We start from the raw sequence: 22,019 nt of genomic DNA on the forward strand, positions 1-22,019 counted from the left end.
GCAGATTGATTTTGACAAAAATTAAAGTTATCATGTGCCAGGTCACCACTATAAGAATACCAGGCTTGGATGAAGACTTTCCATAATATAAAGTCTCATGTCTAAGCTTCTGAAGGGTGCTTGTCTAAGCTGGAAAATACAGGGTTGAGTGAAGGGTACTACTTTATGCTTTCTCTGGTGACCTTACCTTGATGCAGGAACCCTCTACCAGGACGCCATCCAAAGACTCTATGGCCAGCTGGGCAGCTTCCAGGACTTCATATTGTATACAGAGATGTGGCTGCAGGAACACCGAGATTTTCTTACTTTGGCTTTGTAGGCTTAAACTGCCAGAGAAGGGGCTGGGAATAGAGTCCCCTTAAACTACAGTGGCCAAAGTCACAAGAATGGATGTCCCTGCAGTGCTGGGCTAGACAGTGATCACAAACTGTCATTTTAAGTAGAATCACCACATGCAAAACCTAGTTTCTCAGAAAATAACCTTAAATTTGTCACCTAAAATTGAAGCCTTTCTCTCTCTGGGTGCTATGGGGTAAGTAACAAAAGTATTTACTGCCTAAATTGCTTTTCATATTATTTATTATTAATCACTAAAGTCATCACTCTAAGTCACAGGCAGAGATTCCCATTTGTCTTATTAGCTTAATTTTTTAAATAAGCAGCTTTCCCACAAACTTCTGGAGGTTAAGTTCTTCCACTGGATTTGTGTCTTCAAATTTACTGCTTTTCTATTTGATTAACCAAATAGCTAAATCTATGTGATAGTCCAAGCCATAACATCATCATAGAGATTAAAGTGCTCCCATAGAAAACCTTCATTTTATTGGATTTGACAATGATTTCTTGAATATGACACCAAAGACACAGGCAACAAAATAAAAAAAGTAGAGAGAGAACTAAATCAAAATGTGCATCAAGGAAGAACCATCAACAATGTGAAAAGGCAGCAGAAAGAATGGGAGAAAATATTTGCAAATCACATATCTACTGAAGGAGTCAAAATATATAGGGGACCTCCCTGGTGGTCCAGGGGCTAAGACTCTGTGCTCCCAATGCAGGGGAGCTGGGTTTGATCCCTGGTCAGGGAACTAGATCCCATATGCTTCAACTAAAAAGTTTGCATGTCCCAACAAAGATCAAACTGCAAGTAAGACCTGGTACAGCCAAATAAATATTAAAAAATAAAATACATAGAGAACTACTAAGACTCAACAAAAACATCAAACAACCCAATTAAAAAATAGGCAAAGGACTAGGAGAGGCATTTCTCCAAAGAAGATATACAAATGGCCACTAAACATACAGAGATACTCAACATCATTAATCATTAGGGAGATGGAAGTCAAGAAAACCACAAGATATTACATCACATCCATTGTGAAGTAAAGTGAAGTCGCTCAGTCGTGTCCGACTCTGCGACCCCGTGAACTGTAGCCCACCAGGCTCCTCCTTCCATGGGATTCTCCAGGCAAGAATACTGGAGTGGGGTGCCATTTCCTTCTCCAGAGGATCTTCCCGACCCAGGGATTGAACCCAGGTCTCCCTCATTGCAGGCAGACGCTTTAACCTCTGAGCCACCAGGGAAGCCACCCTGGCTCACACCCATTAGGATGGATCAAAACAAAAAATGCCCCCCAAACCAAAAACAACATGGGTTTGGGTAGACTCCGGGAGTTGGTGATGGACAGGGAGGCCCAACGTGCTGCGGTTCATGGGGTCGCAAAGAGTCGGACACAACTGAGCGAATGAACTGAAACTGAACTGAACATGAAATTTAAGAAAATTGGAGGCAATATGAGTATTGGCAGACTTCTTAATTCTCAAAACATCAGATCTTGTCAATACTGGGCACATATTCTTATGGGTCAACACTGTTCCCATGAAACAGAGCATGTCTCATATTCCAGTTGGTGACAATCAAGCTCAAATCACTAATATCTGAATGGCCCTAGAAGGCATCTGAATTTACCACAATAGATTAGAAGGTCAAAAATCTAAGTTTTCTTGTCTCATTACCTGATGTGTTTCAAGAACAAGAGTCATTAACTGGACTGGACCAAAACTCTTAAACAGCCTCTTCAGAGCACTGAGGTTACAATTTTTATTAAATGGCCCAGCGTAGACAGTTGACATCTCTGTCCACTTGATCTTTATCTACAAGAAAAACAACAGAATACAGTGAGGAGATGGATGTGGAAAGAGAATCAAGTCAAATCTAAAGAAATCATAAGTTGAAACATGGGATTAAATCCTTTCAAAGAATTTCTCAACACAAACACCTGTCAAATGTACAAGAATTTGTCTTCAGGGATTTCACGGCATCATTATTTGGAATAGCAAAATTTTATCAAATCCAAATGCTGAAAATAATAGGTATATCCTACAAAAGAAAACTAGGCAGCACAAAGATTATATAGTGTTATGAACAGATGTTTAAGATATATTGTTAAGTGAAAAAATAAAGTTGCAAAATAGAATATATAGTCTGATTCCCATCATAAAAATGTAAATGGTAATATACCTATAGAAAAAATTTAGAGAAATATATAGTAAACTTAATATAAGTATGTATTACTTTCCTTAATTGGAGGAGATTATAATGTCATCAAATAAATCACCTAGTAGAACCCATTCACTTACCCTTTTGTTCATCTCTTCAGTGAGGTTGGGTGAAAAGGGTTCAAAAGAGAACTGCACGATGCTGAAGGGAAACAGGGGGATTTCCACTCTAGCCTGCTCAAGAACCTGTAGAAAACAGCACAGCCTGGATGAGGCAGGAATCTAGTCTATTGTGGCTTGTGGAGGTGAGCCACAGTAATATAAACAATGGTTGTCTTTTTACCCATGTTAAAAAGCAATGTGAGGCTGACTTCAAGGTCTGGAAAAAAAATGGTGATACCACACAGCCTTGTAAAAAACCATCTAATCAGTAAAAAGAACAGAATCACATATGACCCAGATCTCTAGCATTACTAAGCAGCAGACTATTACAACCTTCAAATTACCTCTAAGTAAAAAAACAAGTTAAATTCCAACAGAGCTACCATCACCCCACACTGTTGCAAGCCTGTGAATAAAGAGGGAGAAGAGGTGCAAGAGACTTTGAGGGGCAGGGAGCCAAGGGGCACAGAAGGCTTGGGTGAAACAAACAAAATCAGCCCCAGAAAAAACTACAACTAAATGCCAAACCAATGAAGACAGGTCACAACTTTGAAGGTTCAAGCCCTTGACTACAAGGAAGAGACTTGACAGCCTTAGAGAAACAGTGTTTCTGGGGAAAAATCAGATATATAGAGAAGAGGCAATACCCTATTGGAGCCACTGCAGTAAAGGAAAAAAAAAAAGAAATTAAGGAAAAAAGAGAAATAAAAGATAGGAAAAGATAAATACCAATCCCTCACAAGAGCATTATAAACTTACTCTTCCTAGCACATCTTTCTCAAAAAAACCATCAACACTTTAAAAAAAGAAAAAAGAGAGCCTGACATCGCAGATAAGAGTACAAGGAAGCTTTAGGCCCTCAGTTTGCCACACACACCACTTTAATACTATGTAAGCCAAAATATCTTTGCAAGAATATAAGAGACCAGTGGAGAACTACAGCACCCAGACACAACAACAACAAGGGATCCCAGCAACAGGAAAAGGAAAATATGCAGGTTTTGTATACCCATCTATGCCTGCACTATCTAACCTAGAAGAGCTCAACATAGAGGAAACTTCCCATACTGGGGATCTTCCCTCTGGACAGAAACAAGAGTGGACCATGCACTCAATGTCATGGTTAGATTGGGCATTGCCCGAGGGACTGATTAGTTTCTGTTTCACTTGACTCAAACCACTGATAGGACTGGCAGCCTTGTTTGTAAGCCACTGATGCAATCACATCTTAATGATGAACTTGTAATCACTGCACATTAGAGCTGCAGTTCCAAACACAGATGTCAGGAGGAGCAACAGATTGCAAGTTCTGAAAGGAAACAGGGACAAGCTGCTCGGGGAGTATGAGACAACTAAAAGCACCTGCACAAGCTCAGTGACAACACATCCTCAAAGTAGATTTGAGAGGTCCTGAAAACTCACTCTGAGCTGATCAGTGAACGCTTTCCTTTCCACAATGCCAGGCCCTAACAATGGGAGAGGTAGCTGACCTAAAGAAATACAGAATGAACTAAAAAGAGAACAAAGATAAACAACTAATGAAATCAGGAACAAAATGAGAATTTCATTAAAGAGACAGCAACTATATAAAAAAGAACTAAATAAACTCTGGAGCTGAAAAATACATTAAGTGAATTGAAAAATTCACTAAAGGGTTTCAACATCAGACTTGATTAGGCAAATTTGAAAATATATCTTTGAAATTACTAAGTTAGAGCAAAAAGAATAAAGAAAAGCAAATAGCATCTAAGAGGCTTACAGGACATCATCTAGAGGACTAATACAGAAAAATATAGGCATCCCAGAAGAAGAGAAAAAGGGATACAGAGCTTATCTGAAGAAATAATGGCTGAAAACCCCCCATATCTGAGCAAAGCAAAGAACATACAAATTCAATAAACTGAAAGGACTCCAAGCAGGATAAATCTAAAGAGACCAACACAAAGACATATTACAATCAAATTTGTTAAAAGACAAAATTAAAGAGAGAATCTTGAGCAGCAAGAGAAAAGCAATTCATCACATACAAGGATGCTTTCATAAGATTATCAGTGGATTTCTTTACAGAAACCTTGCAAATCAGAAGAGAGTGAAAAATTCAAAGAGCTAAAAAACAAACAAACCCCATCAACCAAGAAAACTGTATCCAGCAAAACTATGCTTAAAAAATGAAGGTTAAAAAAAAAAAAAAAAAACTTGAGGAAGTTTATCATCACTATGCTTACTCTTATGAGAAATGCTACAGGGGGAGTCCTTTAAAATGAAAGGATACTAGACAACAACATGAAAGTATTCCAATTAAGGTAAATACATGAAGACACATAAACATAATACACTTATATTGGTGTAATTTTGGTGCATAAATTCACTTTTAATTATCCAGAACTTAAATTGACAAAAACATGGAAAAAATAACTACATGCCTATGTTAATTGTTTTTCTAATATGGAACAACGGACTGGTTCCAAATTGGGAAAGGAGTACATCAAGGCTGTATACTGTCCCCCTGTTTATTTACTTACGTACAGAGTACATCATGCAAAATGCCAGGGTAGCTGAAGCTCAAGCTGGAATCAAGATTGCCAGGAGAAATATCAATAACCTAAGATAGCAGATGGCATGACCCTTATGGCAGGAAGCGAAGAGGAACCAAAGAGCTTTTTGATGGGGATAAATGGGGAACAATGCAAACAGTGACAGACTTTATTTTCTTGGACTCCAAAAACACTGCAGATGGTGACTGCAGCCATGAAATTAAAAGACGCTTGCTCCTTGGAAGAAAAGCTATGGCAAACCTAGACAGCACATTAAAAAGCAGAGACACTACTTTGCCAAAAAGGTCTGTCTAATCAAAGCTATGATTTTTCCAGTAGTCATGTACGGATATGAGAGTTGGACCATAAAAAAGCTGAGCGCCAAAGAATTGATGCTTTTGAACTGTGGTGTTGGAGAAGACTCTTGAGAGTCCCTTGGACTGCAAGATCCAACCAGTCCATCCTAAAGGAAATCAGTCCTAAATATTCATTGGAAGGACTGATGCAGGAGCTGAAGCTCCAGTACTTTGGCCACCTAATGAGAAAAGCTGACTCACTGGAGAAGACCTGGATGCTGGGAAAGGATGAAGGCAGAAGAAGGGGACGACAGAGGATGAGATGGTTGGATGGCATCACCAACTCAATGGATATGAGTTTGAGCAAGCTCCCAGAGATGGTGATGGACAGGGATGCCTGGCGTGGTACAGTGCATGTGGTTGCAAGGAGTCAGACGTGACTGAGCCACTGAACAACAACAACTAGGTTTGATACAGCTTTCCTGACAAGAAGCAATTGCCTTCTAATTTCATGGCTGCAGTCACCATCCCCAGTGATTTTAGAGCCTAAGAAGAGGAAATCTGTCACTACTTCCACCTTTTCCTCTTCTATTTGCCATGAAATGATGGGAACACATGCCATGATCTTAAGTTTTTTAATACTGAGTTTAAGCCAGCTTCTTCACTCTTCTCTTCACCCTCATCGAGAGGCTCTTTAGTTCCTCTTCACTTTCTCCCATTCGAGTTTTATCATCCACATATCTGAGGTCGTTAATGTGTATATAATATATAAAAATGCAATTTATGGTATCAGTAACATAAAGTTGAGTGGTGTGGAGCTTACAGGAGTAGAATTTTTGTATGCAATTAAGTTGTTATCAGTTTAAAACAATGTTTTAACTTTAAGATAACTGCAATGAGACTACAAAGAAAATATCTCCAGAACATACTCAAAAGGAAATGAGAAGGGTATCAAAGTCTGTTTCTACACACCCACATACACATACAATCAATGAAACTCAAAGGAAGACAGTAGAAAAGAGAGGAGGGACAAAAAGCTATAAAAGATACAGAAAACAATAAAATGGAAATAATCCTTCCAATCCAATGATTATTTTAGAGAGCAAAATGTTATTAGCAAACTGAATTCAACAACACATTGAAAGTTTTACACACCATGATCCGGTGAAATTTATTCCTGGGATGCAAGGATGTTTCAGTGTATGAAAATAATTCTATGTAATATACCACATTAACAGAATGAAAGACAAAACCATATGATCATTCAACTGCAGAATAAGCATTTGACAAGATTCAACACTAGTTCATAAAAACAATAAAAAACTAAAAATAGGAGGAAACTTCCCAAACATAATAAAGGCCATATATGAAAAGCCCACAGATAACATCATACATACATACAGATACATCATACATAGTCAAGGCTATGGTTTTTCCAGTGGTCATGTATGGATATGAGAGTTGGACTATAAAGCTGAGCGCCAAAGAATTGATGCTTTTGAACTGAGGTGTTGGAGAAGACTCTTGAGAGTCCCTTGGAATGCAAGGAGATCCAACCAGTCCATCCTAAAGGAAATCAGTCCTGAATATTCATTGGAAGGACTGATGCTGAAGCTGAAACTCCAATACTTTGACCACCTGTTGTGAAGAACTGACTCATTTGAAAAGACCCTGATGCTGGGAGAGATTGAAGGCGGGAGGAGAAGGGGACAACAGAGGATGAGATGGTGGGATGGCATCACCGACTCAATGGACATAAGTTTGAGTAAACTCCGGGAGTTGGTGATGGACAGGGAGGCCTGGCGTGCTGTGGTCCATGGGGTCGCAAAGAGTCAGACATGACTGAACGACTGAACTGAACTGAACTGAACATCATACTCAAAGGTAAAAGACTAAAAACTATTTCTCTAAGATCAGGAACAAGGATGCCCGCTCCTGCCACCTACATTCAACACAGTATTGAGAGTCCTAATCAGAGTAATAAAATATCCTCTGAGGAGGATACCTAATATTTAAGTTTCATATTAAAAAAAAGTTCAAATTGTCCAAAAATGAAATGCCCATTTTGGCTTCACAGTAGTTATTTTGCATAAATGTATAGACATCAGTAGGGTTTCCCAGAAGCTACAGTGGTAATGAATCTGACTGCCAGTGCAGGAGGCGCAAGAGATGTGAATTCAATCCCTGGGTTTGGAAGATCCCCTGGAGTAGGAAATTGGAACCCACGCCAGTATTCTTGTGTGGAAAATTCCACAGACAGAGGAGCCTGGTGGGCTAGAGTCCAATGGGTCACAAAGAGTCAGACACAACTGGGCATACTGAAATAAAATAGGAATCCACAGGTCCATGTGAAATTAATGAATGAATGAACAAATTAATAAGGTAATGGGAGGACTCTTACTCATAGAATGCTGAGTAACAACTAGTAACTATGGAGGAAGTATATAGAGTTGGAAAGTCATCCTTGTACAATAGTCACAGTAAAATTGGTTCAGCTAAGAATCATCAGTTCAGTTGAGTTCAGTTGCTCAGTCATGTCTGATTCTTTGCAACCCCACGAATCGCAGCACGCCAGGCCTCCCTGTCCATCACCAACTCCCGGAGTTCACTCAGACTCATGTCCATTGAGTCGGTGATGCCATCCAGCCATCTCATCCTCTGTTGTCCACTTCTCCTCCTGCCCCCAATTCCTCCCAGCATGAGTCTTTTCCAATGAGTCAACTCTTCACATGAGGTGGCCAAAGTATTGGAGTTTCAGCTTCAGCATCCGTCCTTCCAATGAACACCCAGGACTGATCTCCTTTAGAATGGACTGGTTGGATCTCCTTGCAGTCCAAGGGACTCTCAAGAGTCTTCTCCAACACCACAGTTCAAAAGCATCAATTCTTTGGCACTCAGCTTTCTTCACAGTCCAACTCTCACATCCATACATGACCACAGGAAAAACCATAGCCTTGACTAGACAGACCTTTGTTGGCAAAGTAATGTCTCTGCTTTTGAATATGCTATCTAGGTTGGTCATAACTTTCCTTCCAAGGAGTAAGCGTCTTTTAATTTCATGGCTGCAGTCACCGTCTACAGTGATTTTGGAGCCCCCAAAAATAAAGTCTGACACTGTTTGCACTGTTTCCCCATCTATTTCCATGAAGTGATGGGACCAGATGCCATGATCTTCGTTTTCTGATTGTTGAGCTTTAAGCCAACTTTTTCACTCTCCCCTTTCACTTTCATCAAGAGGCTTTTTAGTTCCTCTTCACTTTCTGCCATAAGGGTGGTATCATCTGCATATCTGAGGTTATTGATATTTCTCCTGGCAATCTTGATTCCAGCTTGTGCTTCTTCCAGCCCAGCGTTTCTCATGATGTACTCTGCATATAAGTTAAATAAGCAGGGTGACAATGTACAGCCTTGATGTACTCCTTTTCCTATTTGGAACCATTCTGATAAGAGCAGGAGGGGATTTTGATGAAAAGCAGGGTATTTGCTTTTCTTAAAGTATATCCTCACATAGTACTTATTTGAAATAAGGGGAAAAAGCAGTAACTCTCTAACAGAGAAAGCAGACAATATCTCGTTAAGATCATCAAAATAAAAACAAGAAAGGGACAGATGGACCAATATGCCTCTTGATGTGGTGCCCTGAAAAGGACATATTACTTATGTATGATCTGGCTAAACATACAGTCTGCATAACCTGAATCTAATTATAAGGAAACCCAAAATGAAATTACCAATGTCATGAGAGACAGAAATTCAATAGCCAAAGCCACAGGCCTGCTAGAATCTGGAAAAAGACACTGGCAGCTGACAGTTCTGCTCCTATTGGGTAACTAAGACTAAAAGTGCTCCATACAAAATTTGAGACAGAAGACTGGCTCATGGTACACAAGGTTGCTAATGAATAACAGCTTGATACTGGCATAGGTTACGAAGGGTTATGTTACCCTCTACTCTGAATACAACCTTCAAAGACACAGTGGGTCACTTACCTCTTTATTTGAAAGGCACTTAATAGTTTGACAGTTTTTGGAAGAAGAAAGTGCACTAGCATCTGCCTCCTGGGTCAAGAAAAGGAGCTTCTGGCCCACTGAATCCAGGCATTCTAAAACACTGTAAAGAAGGAGAGGTTAAGGAATAACCCAAGGTTAAGAGGTTAGGAATAACCCAAGAATTACTTCTTTATACTTGTACTGTCTAACATGGTACCAATTAGCAACATGTGGTTATTTTAATTAAAATTAAATAAAATGAAAATTCAGTTTCTTAATTGCAGTAGTCACATGTACTAAAAGGTTCACACGTGTGGATAGCACAGTTACAGAACATTTCCACCACTATAGAAATCATATTTGTCATTGCTGCTCTTGATTCAGGGAGAGGAAGGATAAACAAAAACATATTCAAAGCTCTTTATCAAAGTTTAGGCTAGATTGTAAGGATCTGATATATTTATTATGCTGCAAAGACAAATCCCTTCTGAATCTGTTTTTTGTTTGTATTTTCCCCAATCTGGGCAAGACATCAAGACTATAGCTGACTCCTTTAATCAAAATACTCACTAGTCTATATCTCCTCTCATGCTACTTAGTTCAATGTTATTTCAATGTCTCACTTTTTTGGTAAAATGAGTTATTTTAAGACAAGTCAATATATTCAGAAAATTAGAAAAGCATGCTATTCAGGGAAGTAGATGGTAGTTTTCCCTCCATAGTTTCTGTAATGGAAGAATGTTACTCATATTATTGATAAACATTTCTTAATAGACTCAAAAGGAGAAAAGAAATTGCTAGGTTTTGTTGTTAAATAAGCAATCAGATACTCCATTTATCTTTGTAACTATTTAGAACTGAAAAATATTACCTTGTGTTTAGCCGCTGAACTCCTTCTGCTGTATTTCTTGGCTCTTGGCTTTCCTGGTAACTAAATAGTGCCTCCAGATTTAGTTCTGCAATCTTAAAAGAAAATAAAGTGGTAAAAATCATTTAGTATCTTGTAAAGTATTTGATGGCAAATAGATGGGGAAACAGTGGAAAGAGTGTCAGACTACTTTTTTGGGCTCCAAAATCACTGCAGATGGTGAAATTAAAAGACGCTTACTCCTTGGAAGGAAAATTATGACCAACCTAGACAGCATATTAAAAAGCAAAGACATTACTTTGCCAACAAAGGTCCATCTAGTCAAGGCTATGGTTTTTCCAGTAGTCATGTATGGATGTGAGAGTTGGACTATAAAGAAAGCTGAGAGCCAAAGAATTGATGCTTTTAAACTGTAGTGTTGGAGAAGACTCTTGAGAGTCCCTTGGAATGCAAGGAGATCCAACCAGTCCATCCTAAAGGAAATCAGTCCTGAATATTCATTGGAAGGACTGATGCTGAAGCTGAAACTCCAATACTTTGACCACCTGTTGTGAAGAACTGACTCATTTGAAAAGACCCTGATGCTGGGAAAGATTGAAGGTGGGAGGAGAAGGGGACAACAGAGGATGAGATGGTGGGATGGCATCACCGACTCAATGGACATATGTTTGAGTAAACTCCGGGAGTTGGTGATGGACAGGGAGGCCTGGCGTGCTGCGGTTCATGGGGTCGCAAAGAGTCAGACATGACTGAGTAACTGAACTGAACTGAAAGTATTTGAGGCTAAAAAACAAAACAAACAAAATGCTCAAACCTGAAAAACCTACTCAAGTGGTGTTCTTTGCTTCTGTAGACAGTGAACTTTGCTGATGCCACAGTCCTAGACTGGGTTCAATACTTACCAGATCGCGTCTGGCTGCTTAGCCAGGAATGGCAATCTGTTACCAGCTGCTGATGTAACATGAATATGGGAAAGGACCAAGCGGGGCTAAGTGAAAAGCAGTGACAATTCATTCATTCCCAAGTCACTTAAAACTTACTTCTCTGTAAACATGCAATCTTTTGAAACTATAAAAGAATAGTTTTCATGGCAATATGAAGAAAAAAAGACTTTATTATATTAATACAAAATTATTAAAAGTATTCTAGTTTATTCTCTTTGCATAAAGTGAGAGCCCTTTGGGAGTTTTCGTGTATAGAGATACAAGTTTTCTTACTTAGAATCATTTTAGATTTGCAGAAAAATTATAAAGAGAATATAGAGTTCCCAAGCATATTCAACTGCCATTTTCGACTATTATTAATATCTTAGATTAGTATTATATATTTGGCACAATTATTGATGTTAGTTTTTTCTTTTTAAATTTTTTATTTGAGTATAGTTGATTTACAATGTTGTGTTAGTTTCTATTTATACCAAAGTGAATCAGTTACACATATCCATTCTTTTTCTTTTTTTTCAACATATCCATTCTTTTATAGATTCTTTTCCAGTGTGTTATTAACTAAAGCCTATGCTTAATTCAGATTTCCTTAGATTTTACTCAAGTGATATGCAGTTCTTCCTAGAAGTCAAGTGGCAACTGCTGTTGAAACAGTGCTACCCCAAGAGAGCAAAAATCTATGTAGATATTTATAATTATCACAATTATTAACATCAGTTACAGTGACTTAAAAGTAGCATGCAGGATCTTTAGTTCCCTAAACAGGGATAAAACCCATGCCCCCTGCAATGGAAGCACAAAGTCTTAACCACTGGAATTCTATCAACTATAATGATTAATACCACTTTATGGTGCTTAATATATTCATGGCACTGTGCTAAGAGCATTGTACTCTATAATACCTCATTTACCCTCACCAATATCCCAGAGAAGTGTGTTCCCATTTTACAGATCTAGAAACTAAAAACTAGAAACTAAAGTTCTTCAGAGAAATTGCCTTAGATATCACATATCATTTCACCTATAATATATATCATTTCACCTACTGAAAAACAGGTTAAGTCTAACTTCAGAGACATTTAACCACTATATTATGCTAGTGATACACATCTTAATTTCAAATATATTTTCACCTTGAATTACACTCCCATTTTTGTAAAGAAATAGGATATGGTGGTTTGTGACACTGTTCTAGTCTCATAAGTTGAAGGAAAGCAAAGATACTAACCTTCTTTGGGCCATACTTGAGGAAATATCGAGCCAATTCAAGGGTTGTTCTAGCATCTTCTGTAGCATCATGACCAAGCCTATCTGGACACTGTATATCCTTCCTGGAAAGTCAAAGTAAAATTGAGATAACTGGGAGCATTCTTTTTTTTTTTTAATTTTGTGGCTGTGAGGTGCGGCATGTGGAATTCCTCGACCAGGGATTGAACCCACACCCCCTACATTGGAAGCATGGAGTTTTAACCACTGGAAGGCCAGGAAAGTTCTGAGAGCATTTTTAATGACAGATTCATTCAACTACCCCAAAGTTCTAGCTACATGTAAAATTTTAGCATCCCAGTAATTAGATTTGAATCACAACAATCCAGATTCATTTATTCCTTAGTGCCAAGATCTGAAAGGTTCTGAGAATACAGAATGATCAGGAATGGCTTTGTCTACAGTAAGCACATCATCAATGGCTATTTAATAAAAAGTCTCTGGTTCACTCCCTAGTCAATCGCTTGTCTCATTTCTTAGATATAGCTGTGGTTTTAAAGTTATCTTCCAGAAATTTTCTATTTGTATACAAGTGTCTAATATACAGCCTTCCCAGGTGGCGCTAGCGGTAAAGAACACTCCTAAAAATGCAGGTAGAGTTAAGAGACATAGGTTCAAACCCTGGGTTGGGAAAATCCCCTGGAAAAGGGCATGGCAACCCACTCCAGTATTCTTGCCAGGAGAATGCCATGGATAGAGGCCCCGGGTGGGCTACGGTCCACAGGGTCACAACTGTAACACAGTTGTGTCAGGGACACAACTGAAGCAACTTTGCATGCATGCACGCATGTCTGTTATATACTTAAAAGTTCTTTATTTAAATTTTTTGACTGCACTGTGTGGCATATGGGTCTTAGTTCCCTGACCAAGGATGGTGCCTGTGCCCCCTCCATTGGAAGCACCGAAATGCCAGAGAAGTCTCATTATTTTAAAAAATTTGTAAAAATACATATCTTCCCTGGTGGCTCAGACAGTAAAGCGTCTGCCTACAATGTGGGAGACCTGGGTTCAACCCCGGGATCAGGAAGATATCCTGGAGAAGGAAATGGCAACTCACTCCAGTATTCTTGCCTGGAAAATCCCATGGATGGAGGAACCTGGTTAGGCTACAGTCCATGGGGTCACAAAGAGTCAGACACGACTGAGCGACTTTACTCACTCATACAGCTACATCATATCAATATCTCAAAATCTTTGAATCTTCTTCTGAAACTCCATTTTATGGAGATTAATCTATAAATTGGAGAATAATATCCAGATTTTTTCTCAGTAACATCTTCAGATCAGATCAGTCACTCAGTCGTGTCCGACTCTTTGCGACCCCAGGAATCGCAGCACACCAGGCCTCCCTGTCCATCACCAACTCCTGGAGTTCACTCATGTCCATTGAGTCAGTGATGCCGTCCAGCCATCTCATCCTCTGTCGTCCCCTTCTCCTCTTGCCCCCGATCCCTCCCAGCATCAGAGTCTTTTCCAATGAGTCAACTCTTCGCATGAGGTGGCCAAAGTATTGGAGTTTCAGCTTTAGCATCATTCCTTCCAAAGAAATCCCAGGGCTGATCTTTAGAATGGACTGGTTGGATCTCCTAGCAGTCCAAGGGACTCTCAAGAGTCTTATCCAACACCACAGTTCAAAAGCATCAATTCTTCGGCGCTCAGCCTTCTTCACAGTCCAACTCTCACATCCACACATGACCACAGGAAAAACATTAGCCTTGACTAGACGAACATTTGTTGGCAAAGTAATGTCTCTGCTTTTGAATATGCTATCTAGGTTGGTCATAACTTTCTTTCCAAGGAGTAAGCGTCTTTTAATTTCATGGCTGCAGTCACTATCTGCAGTGATTTTGGAGCCCAGAAAAATAAAGTCTGACACTGTTTCCACTGTTTCCCATCTATTTCCCATGAAGTGATGGGACTGGATGCCATGATCTTCGTTTTCTGAATGTTGAGCCTTAAGCCAACTTTTTCACTCTCCACTTTCACTTTCATCAGGCGGCTTTTGAGTTCCTCTTCACTTTCTGCCATAAGGGTGGTATCATCTGCGTATCTGAGGTTATTGATATTTCTCCTAGCAATCTTGATTCCAGCTTGTGTTTCTTCCAGTCCAGCGTTTCTCATGGTGTACTCTGCATATAAGTTAAATAAGCATGGTGACAATATACAGCCTTGACATACTCCTTTTCCTATCTGGAACCAGTCTGTTGTTCCATGTCCATTTCTAACTGTTGCTTCCTGACCTGCATACAAATTTCTCAAGAGGCAGATCAAGTGGTCTGGTATTCCCATCTCTTTCAGAATTTTCCACAGTTTATTGTGATCCACACAGTCAAAGGCTTTGGTAGTCAATAAAGCAGAAATAGATGTTTTTCTGGAACTCTCTTGCTTTTTCCATGATCCAGTGGATGTTGGCAATTTGATCTCTGGTTCCTCTGCCTTTTCTAAAACCAGCTTGAACATCAGGAAGTTCACAGTTCACATACTGCTGAAGCCTGGCTTGGAGAATTTTGAGCATTACTTTACTAGCGTGTGAGATGAGTGCAATTGTGCAGTAGTTTGAGCATTCTTTGGCATTGCCTTTCTTTGGGTTTGGAATGAAAACTGACCTTTTCCAATCCTGTGGCCACTGCTGAGTTTTCCAAATTTGCTGGCATATTGAGTGCAGCACTTTCACAGCATCATCTTTCAGGATTTGAAATAACTCAACTGGAATTCCATCACCTCCACTAGCTTTGTTCGTAGTGATGCTTTCTAAGGCCCACTTGACTTCACATTCCAGGATGTCTGGCTCTAGGTCAGTGATCACACCATCGTGATTATCTGGGTCGTGAAGATCTTTTTTGTAAGTTCTTCTGTGTATTCTTGCCATCTCTTCGTAATATCTTCTGCTTCTGTTAAGTCCATACCATTTCTGTCCTTTATCGAGTCCATCTTTGCATGAAATGTTCCTTTGGTATCTCTGATTTTCTTGAAGAGATCTCTAGTCTTTCCCATTCTGTTGTTTTCCTCTATTTCTTTGCATTGATCACTGAGGAAGGCTTTCTTATCTCTTCTTGCTATTCTTTGGATCTCTGCATTCAGATGTGTATATCTTTCCTTTTCTCCTTTGCTTTTCGCTTCTCTTATTTTCACAGCTATTTGTAAGGCCTCCCCAGACAGCCATTTTGCTTTTTTGCACTTCTTTTCCACAGGGATGGTCTTGATCCCTGTCTCCTGTACAATGTCACCAACCTCCTTCCATAGCTGGTCAGGCACTCTATCTATCAGATCCAGGCCCTTAAATCTATTTCTCACTTCCACTGTATAATCATAAGGGATTTAATTTAGGTTATACCTGAATGGTCTAGTGGTTTTCCCTACTTTCTTCAATTTAAGTCTGAATTTGGCAATAAGGAATTCATGGTCTGAGCCACAGTCAGCTCCTGGTCTTGTTTTTGCTGACTGTATAGAGCTTCTCCATCTTTGGCTGCAAAGAATATAATCAATCTGATTTTGGTGTTGACCATCTGGTGATGTCCACGTATAGAGTCTTCTCTTGTGTTGTTGGAAGAGTGTGTTTGTTATGACCAGTGCATTTTCTTGGCAAAACTCTATTAGTTTTTGCCCTGCTTCATTCCGTATTCCAAGGCCAAATTTGCCTGTTACTCCAGGTGTTTCTTGACTTCCTACTTTTGCATTCCAGTCCCCTATAATGAAAAGGACATCTTTTTTTGGTGTGTTCTAAAAGGTCTTGTAGGTCTTCATAGAACTGTTCAACTTCAGCTTCTTCAGCATTACTGGTTGGGGCATAGACTTGGATTATGTGACACTGAATGGTTTGCCTTGGAAATGAACAGAGATCATTCTGTCATTTTTGAGATTGCATCCAAGTAGTGCATTTCATACTCTTTTGTTGACCATGATGGCTACTCCATTTCTTCTGAGGGATTTCTGCCCGCAGTAGTAGATATAATGGTCATCTGAGTTAAATTCACCCATTCCAGTCCATTTCAGTTCGCTGATTCCTAGAATGTCGACATTCACTCTTGCCATCTCTTGTTTGACCACTTCCAATTTGCCTTGATTCATGGACTTGACATTCCAGGTTCCTATGTAATATTGCTCTTTACAGCATCAGACCTTGCTTCTATGACCAGTCACATCCACAGCTGGGTATTCTTTTTGCTTTGGCTCCATCCCTTCATTCTTTCTGGAGTTACTTCTCCACTGATCTCTAGTAGCATATTGGGCACCTACTGACCTGGGTAGTTTCTCTTTCAGTATCCTATCATTTTGTCTTTTCATACTGTTCGGGTGCGCTAAAGCACAGGCGGCTGTGACAGGTGCGCTAAAGCGCAGGTGGCTGAGACGGGCACGCCAAAGCGTGGCAGAGAGGAGTTACCCCATGTCCGAGGTCAGGGGCAGCAGCTGAGAGTGCCAGACTGCGATGGCACAGGAACAGCCGAGAGGAGCTACCCCATGTCCAAGGTCAGGGGCGGAGACGAGACGAGTTACCCCACGTCCGAGGTCAGGGGTGGTGGCCGGGAGGAGATACCCCATGCCCTTAAGCCCGAGGCCAGGGGTGGCGGGCGGGAGGAGGAACCCCTGGCCGAGGCCAGGGGCAGTGGCCGGGAGGACCAACCCCATGCCGTGGCTGCACGGGCACAGGAGGGCCTAGAGGAGCTATCCCACATTGAAGGTCAAGAAGGGCGGAAGTGAGGAGATACCCCTCGTCCAAGGTAAGGAGCATTGGCTGCACTTTGCTGGAGTAGCCGTGAAGAGATACCCCACGCCCAAGGTAAGAGAAACCCAAGATGGTAGGTGTTGCAAGAGGGCCTCAGAGAGCAGACACACTGAAACCATACTCACAGAAAACTAGTCAATCTAATCACACTAGGACCACAGCCTTGTCTAACTCAAAGAAACTAAGCCATGCCCGTGGGGTGACCCAAGATGGGCAGGTCATGGTGGAGAGATCTGACAGAATGTGGTCCACTGGAGAAGGGAATGGCAAACCACTTCAGTATTCTTCCTTGAGAACCCCATGAACAGTAACATCTTAGACATCCCTTTATTGCACATTTCATAGCTGGAGCCACCATCTGCAGTGATTTTAGAGCACAAAAAAATAAAATCTGTCACTGTTTCCCCATCTATTTGCCATGAAGTGATGGGACCAGAAGCCAAGATCTTAGTTTTCTAAATGTTGAGCTTTAAGCCTACTTTTTCACTTTCCTCTTTCATCAAGAGGCTCTCTAGTTCTTCTTTGCTTTCTGCTATAAGTGTGGTGTCATCTGCACATCTGAGGTTATTGATATTTCTCCCAGCAATCTTGATTCCAGCTTGTGCTTCATCCAGTCCCACATTTCTCATGATGTACTCTGTATATAACTTAAATAAGCAAGGTGACAATATACAGCCTTGATGTACTCCTTTCCCGATTTGGAATCAGTCTGTTGTTCTATGTCCAGTACTAACTGTTGCTTCTTGACCTGCATATATATTTCTCAGGAGGCAGGTCAGGTGGTCTGGGATTCCTATCTCGTGAAGAATTTTCCACAGTTTATTATGATCCACACAGTCAAAGGCTTTGGCATAGTCAATAAAGCAGAAATAGATGTTTTTCTGGAACTCATTTGCTTTTTTGATGATCCAACAGATGTTGGCAATTTGATCTCTGGTTCCTCTGCCTTTTCTAAATCCAGCTTGAACATCTGGAAGTTCATGGTTCATGTACTGTTGAAGCCTGGTTTGGAGGATTTTGAGCATTACTTTGCTACCATGTGAGATGAGTACAACTGTGTGGTAGATTAAGCATTCTTTTGCATTGCCTTTCTTTGGGATTGGAATGAAAACTAACCTTTTCCAGTCTTGTGGCTGCTGCTGAGTTTTCCAAATTTGTTGACATATTGACTGCAGCACTTTCACAGCATCATCTTTTAGGATTTGAAATAACTCAACTGGGATTCCATCACCTCCACTAGCTTTGTTCGTAGTGATGCTTCCTAAGGCCCACTTGACTTCGCATTTCAGGATGTCTGGCTCTAGGTGAGTGATCACATGATCGTGATTATCTGGGTTGTGAAGATCTTTATTGTATAGTTCTTCAGTGTATTCTTGCTACCTCTTCTTAATATCTTCTGCTTCTGAGAGATCCATACCATTTCTGTCCTTTATTGTGGGCATCTTTGCATGAAATCTTCCCTTGGTATCTCTAATTTTCTTGAAGACATTTCTAGTCTTTCCCATTCTATTGTTTTCCTTTATTTCTTTGCATTAATCCCTGAGGAAGACTTTCTTAGGTCTGCTTGCTATTCTTTGGAACTCTGCATTCTGATGCTGATATCTTTCCTTTTCTCCTTTGCCTTTTGCTTCTTTTCATAGCTATTTAAAAGGCCTCCTCAGACAACCATTCTGCCTTTTTCATTTCTTTTTCTTGACGATGCTTTTGATCACTGCCTCCTCTACAATGTCACGAACCTCCATCCACAGTTCATCAGGCACTCTATCAGATCTAATCCCTTGAATCTATTTGTCACTTCCACTGTATAATTGTAAGGGATTTGATATAGGTCATACGTGAATGGTCTAGTGGTTTTCCCTACTTCCTTAAATTTAAGTCTGAATTTGGCAATAAGGAGTTCATGATCTGAGCCACAGTCAGCTTACAGTCTTGTTTTTGCTGACTGTATACACCTTCTTCATCTTTGGCTGCAAAGAATATAATCAATCTGATTTCAGTATTGACCAATTGGTAATGTCCATGTATAGAGTCTTCTCTTGAGTTTTTGGAAGAGGGTGTTGCTATGATCAGTGCATTCTCTTGGCAAAACTCTATCAGCCTTTGCCCTGCTTCATTCTGTATTCCAAGGCCAAATTTGCCTTTACTCCAGGTATCTCTTGACTTCCTACTTTTGCATTCCAGTCCCCTATAATGAAAAGGGCATCTTTTTGGGGTGTTAGTTCTAGAAGGTCTTATAGGTCTTCAACAGAACCATTCAACTTAAGGTTCTTCAGCATTACTGGTCAGGGCTAAACTTGGGTTTACTGTGATATTGAATGGTTTGCCTTGGAAATGAACTGAGATCATTCTGTCATTTTTGAAATTGCATCCAAGTACTGCATTTCAGACTCTTTTGTTGACTATAATGGCTACTCCATTTTTTCTCATGGATTCTTGCCCACAGTAGTAGATATAATGGTCATCTGAGTTAAATTTACCCATTCCAGTCCATTTTAGTTCACTGATTCCTAAAATGTCGATGTTCACTCTTGCCATCTCCTGTTTGACCACTTCCAATTTGTCTTCATTCATGGACCTAATGTTCCAGGTTTCTATGAGATATTGCTCTTGATAACATCAGACTTTACTTCCATCAACAGTCACAGTAAAAATCACTGCAGATGGTGACTGCAGCCATGAAATTAAAAGATATTTGCTTCTTGGAAGACAAGTTATGACCAATCTGGAGAGTGTATTAACAAGCAGAGACATTACTTTGCCAACAAAGGTCCATCTAGTCAAAGCTATGGTTTTTCTAGTATTCATGTATGGATGTGAGAGTTGGACTCTAAAGAAAGCTGAGCACTGAAGAATTGATGATTTTGAACTGTGGTATTGGAGAAGACTCTTAAGAGTCACTTGGACAGCAAGGAGTTCCAACCAGTCCATACTGAAGGAAATCAGTCCTGTATATTCATTGGAAGGAGTAATGCTGAAGCTGAAACTCCAATACTTTGGCCACATGCTGCAAAGAACTGACTCATTTGAAAAGACCCTGATGCTGGGAAAGATTGAAGGTGGGAGGAGAAGGGGATGACAGAGGATGAGATGGTTGGGTGCCATCACCGACTCAATGGACATGAGTTTGAGTAAACTCCGGGAACTAGTGATGGACAGGGAGGCCTGGTGTGCTGCAGTCCATGGGGTCACAAAGAGTCGGACACACTGAGCAACTGAACTGAACTATTAGCACATATCATCACATTCAATAACAAAGCATCAGTTATACAACTAACCATAATTTATTTAACTAGTCTTGTAGAATATCTGAAGATTTGAGGGCTATTTTAAACCGCACTATAATGAACATCATTATACATGTGTTTGTACGTACTAGGATACTATCAATATAGGAATGCTATGTTTCAAACTTTTGGGTAACTTTTCTGCCTTTTCTGTCCAGTTCTATCCATCAACCTTCAGCTACGAATGCAACTCCTTTTTGTATTCCCAAAGTTTTTTCATTTATGTGTCATACTTCTCTCTGAAGTTAGGATCTCAGAATTCCTAATAATGTTTACAAACTAAGAGAGAGGAAGAGCAGAGAGGCTGACCTTTTGCAATATGCTTTAAATAAGACACAATATGCTAACTTATATGCAGTCTATCAGGATAATATTATAATATTCAAAAAAACTTACCCCAAAATAGCTTTGGCTAAGAACTTGAGCTTAAATCTTCTGCCCTGCTCTCTGACATAAAGCAATGATGTATCAATAACATATGGATGTATCATCTGAGGAGGAAAGAGAATAGAATGAGTAGCATCCTATGTTAAAGGAAAAAATAAGTGGACCGGGGAACAGAAGGCTTTAGATCTAAGATAGATATAACAGGCTCATATGCTAGAAAAACTAAGTCCTAAATCAGATACTCACTTTCAGTGCTCTGAGATCTAAATCTAAGGAGTGGCCCACTAAGACAGCATCAGGAGGAAGAAGGATCTTCAACCGTCTCTGTACATCTTTGAGTTTGGTTGTCACTGGGTTAAGAATCTTCTTTGTGATTCCAGAGAAACTTTAAACAACAACAACAACAACAAAAAAACAGAGAAATAGACAAACCAGGATATTACTAAGTTTCCCTCCCTGGAAAGCTACTTCGAAAAGAATATTTTAAAAAATTGATAAAACATTAATAAATGCTCAGTGTAATAAGACTGAAAATAAACAAAGAAGAAATTAAAAACTGCCTATAATCCCACTACCCAGAGATCACTTTTTACACTTTAATACCCTTTCATATTTTTTGATACATATATATTCATGTATGTTTCATTTTTATAAAAATGCAATGGCTAATAAGCACATGAAAAAGTGCTCAACATGGCTCATTATTTGAGAAATGCACCTGTCAGAATGGCCATCATCCAAAAATCTACAAACAATAAATCCTGGAGAGAGTATGGAGAAAAGGAACACTTTTGTACTGTTGGTAGGAATATAAATTGATACAGCCCCTACGGAAGACAGTATGGAGATACCTTAAAAAACTAGGGATAAAACTACCATAGGACTCAACAATCCCATTACTAGGCATATAACCCTAAGAAAACCATAATTGAAAAAGACACATATACCCCAAATGTTCATTGCAGCACTATTTATGATAGGACATGGAAGCAACTTAAGATGTTCATGGACAGATGAATGGATAAAGAAGGTGTGATACATATATAGAATGGAATATTATTCACCCA

The 22,019-nt window shown here is 39.8% G+C and overlaps 1 protein-coding gene across 11 annotated transcripts in view; it reads right to left on the bottom strand.

Annotated features, from left to right (window-relative positions):
- Positions 1-22,019, bottom strand: part of REXO5 (RNA exonuclease 5) — a 60,788-nt gene that overhangs the window by 8,993 nt on the left and 29,776 nt on the right. For 6 of the 11 annotated variants that reach the window (XM_086375391.1, XM_086375384.1, XM_086375385.1 and 3 more), the window contains 8 exons: positions 21,199-21,337; positions 20,962-21,056; positions 12,521-12,623; positions 10,352-10,443; positions 9,481-9,601; positions 2,641-2,745; positions 2,017-2,154; positions 188-280 (listed from right to left, as the gene is read on the bottom strand). In XM_086375391.1, the coding sequence (XP_086231517.1) occupies positions 188-280; positions 2,017-2,154; positions 2,641-2,745; positions 9,481-9,601; positions 10,352-10,443; positions 12,521-12,623; positions 20,962-21,056; positions 21,199-21,337 (886 nt within the window). The remainder of the gene's footprint in view (positions 1-187; positions 281-2,016; positions 2,155-2,640; positions 2,746-9,480; positions 9,602-10,351; positions 10,444-12,520; positions 12,624-20,961; positions 21,057-21,198; positions 21,338-22,019) is intronic. The other 5 variants (XM_086375394.1, XM_086375387.1, XM_086375389.1 and 2 more) reach the window with 1 other exon arrangement.

The sequence above is a fragment of the Bos grunniens genome, chromosome 25 (assembly GCF_055505025.1).
Source record: "Bos grunniens cultivar Pamir isolate PY7600 chromosome 25, Bosgru_T2T1.0, whole genome shotgun sequence".
NCBI classification, from domain to species: Eukaryota; Metazoa; Chordata; class Mammalia; order Artiodactyla; family Bovidae; genus Bos; species Bos grunniens.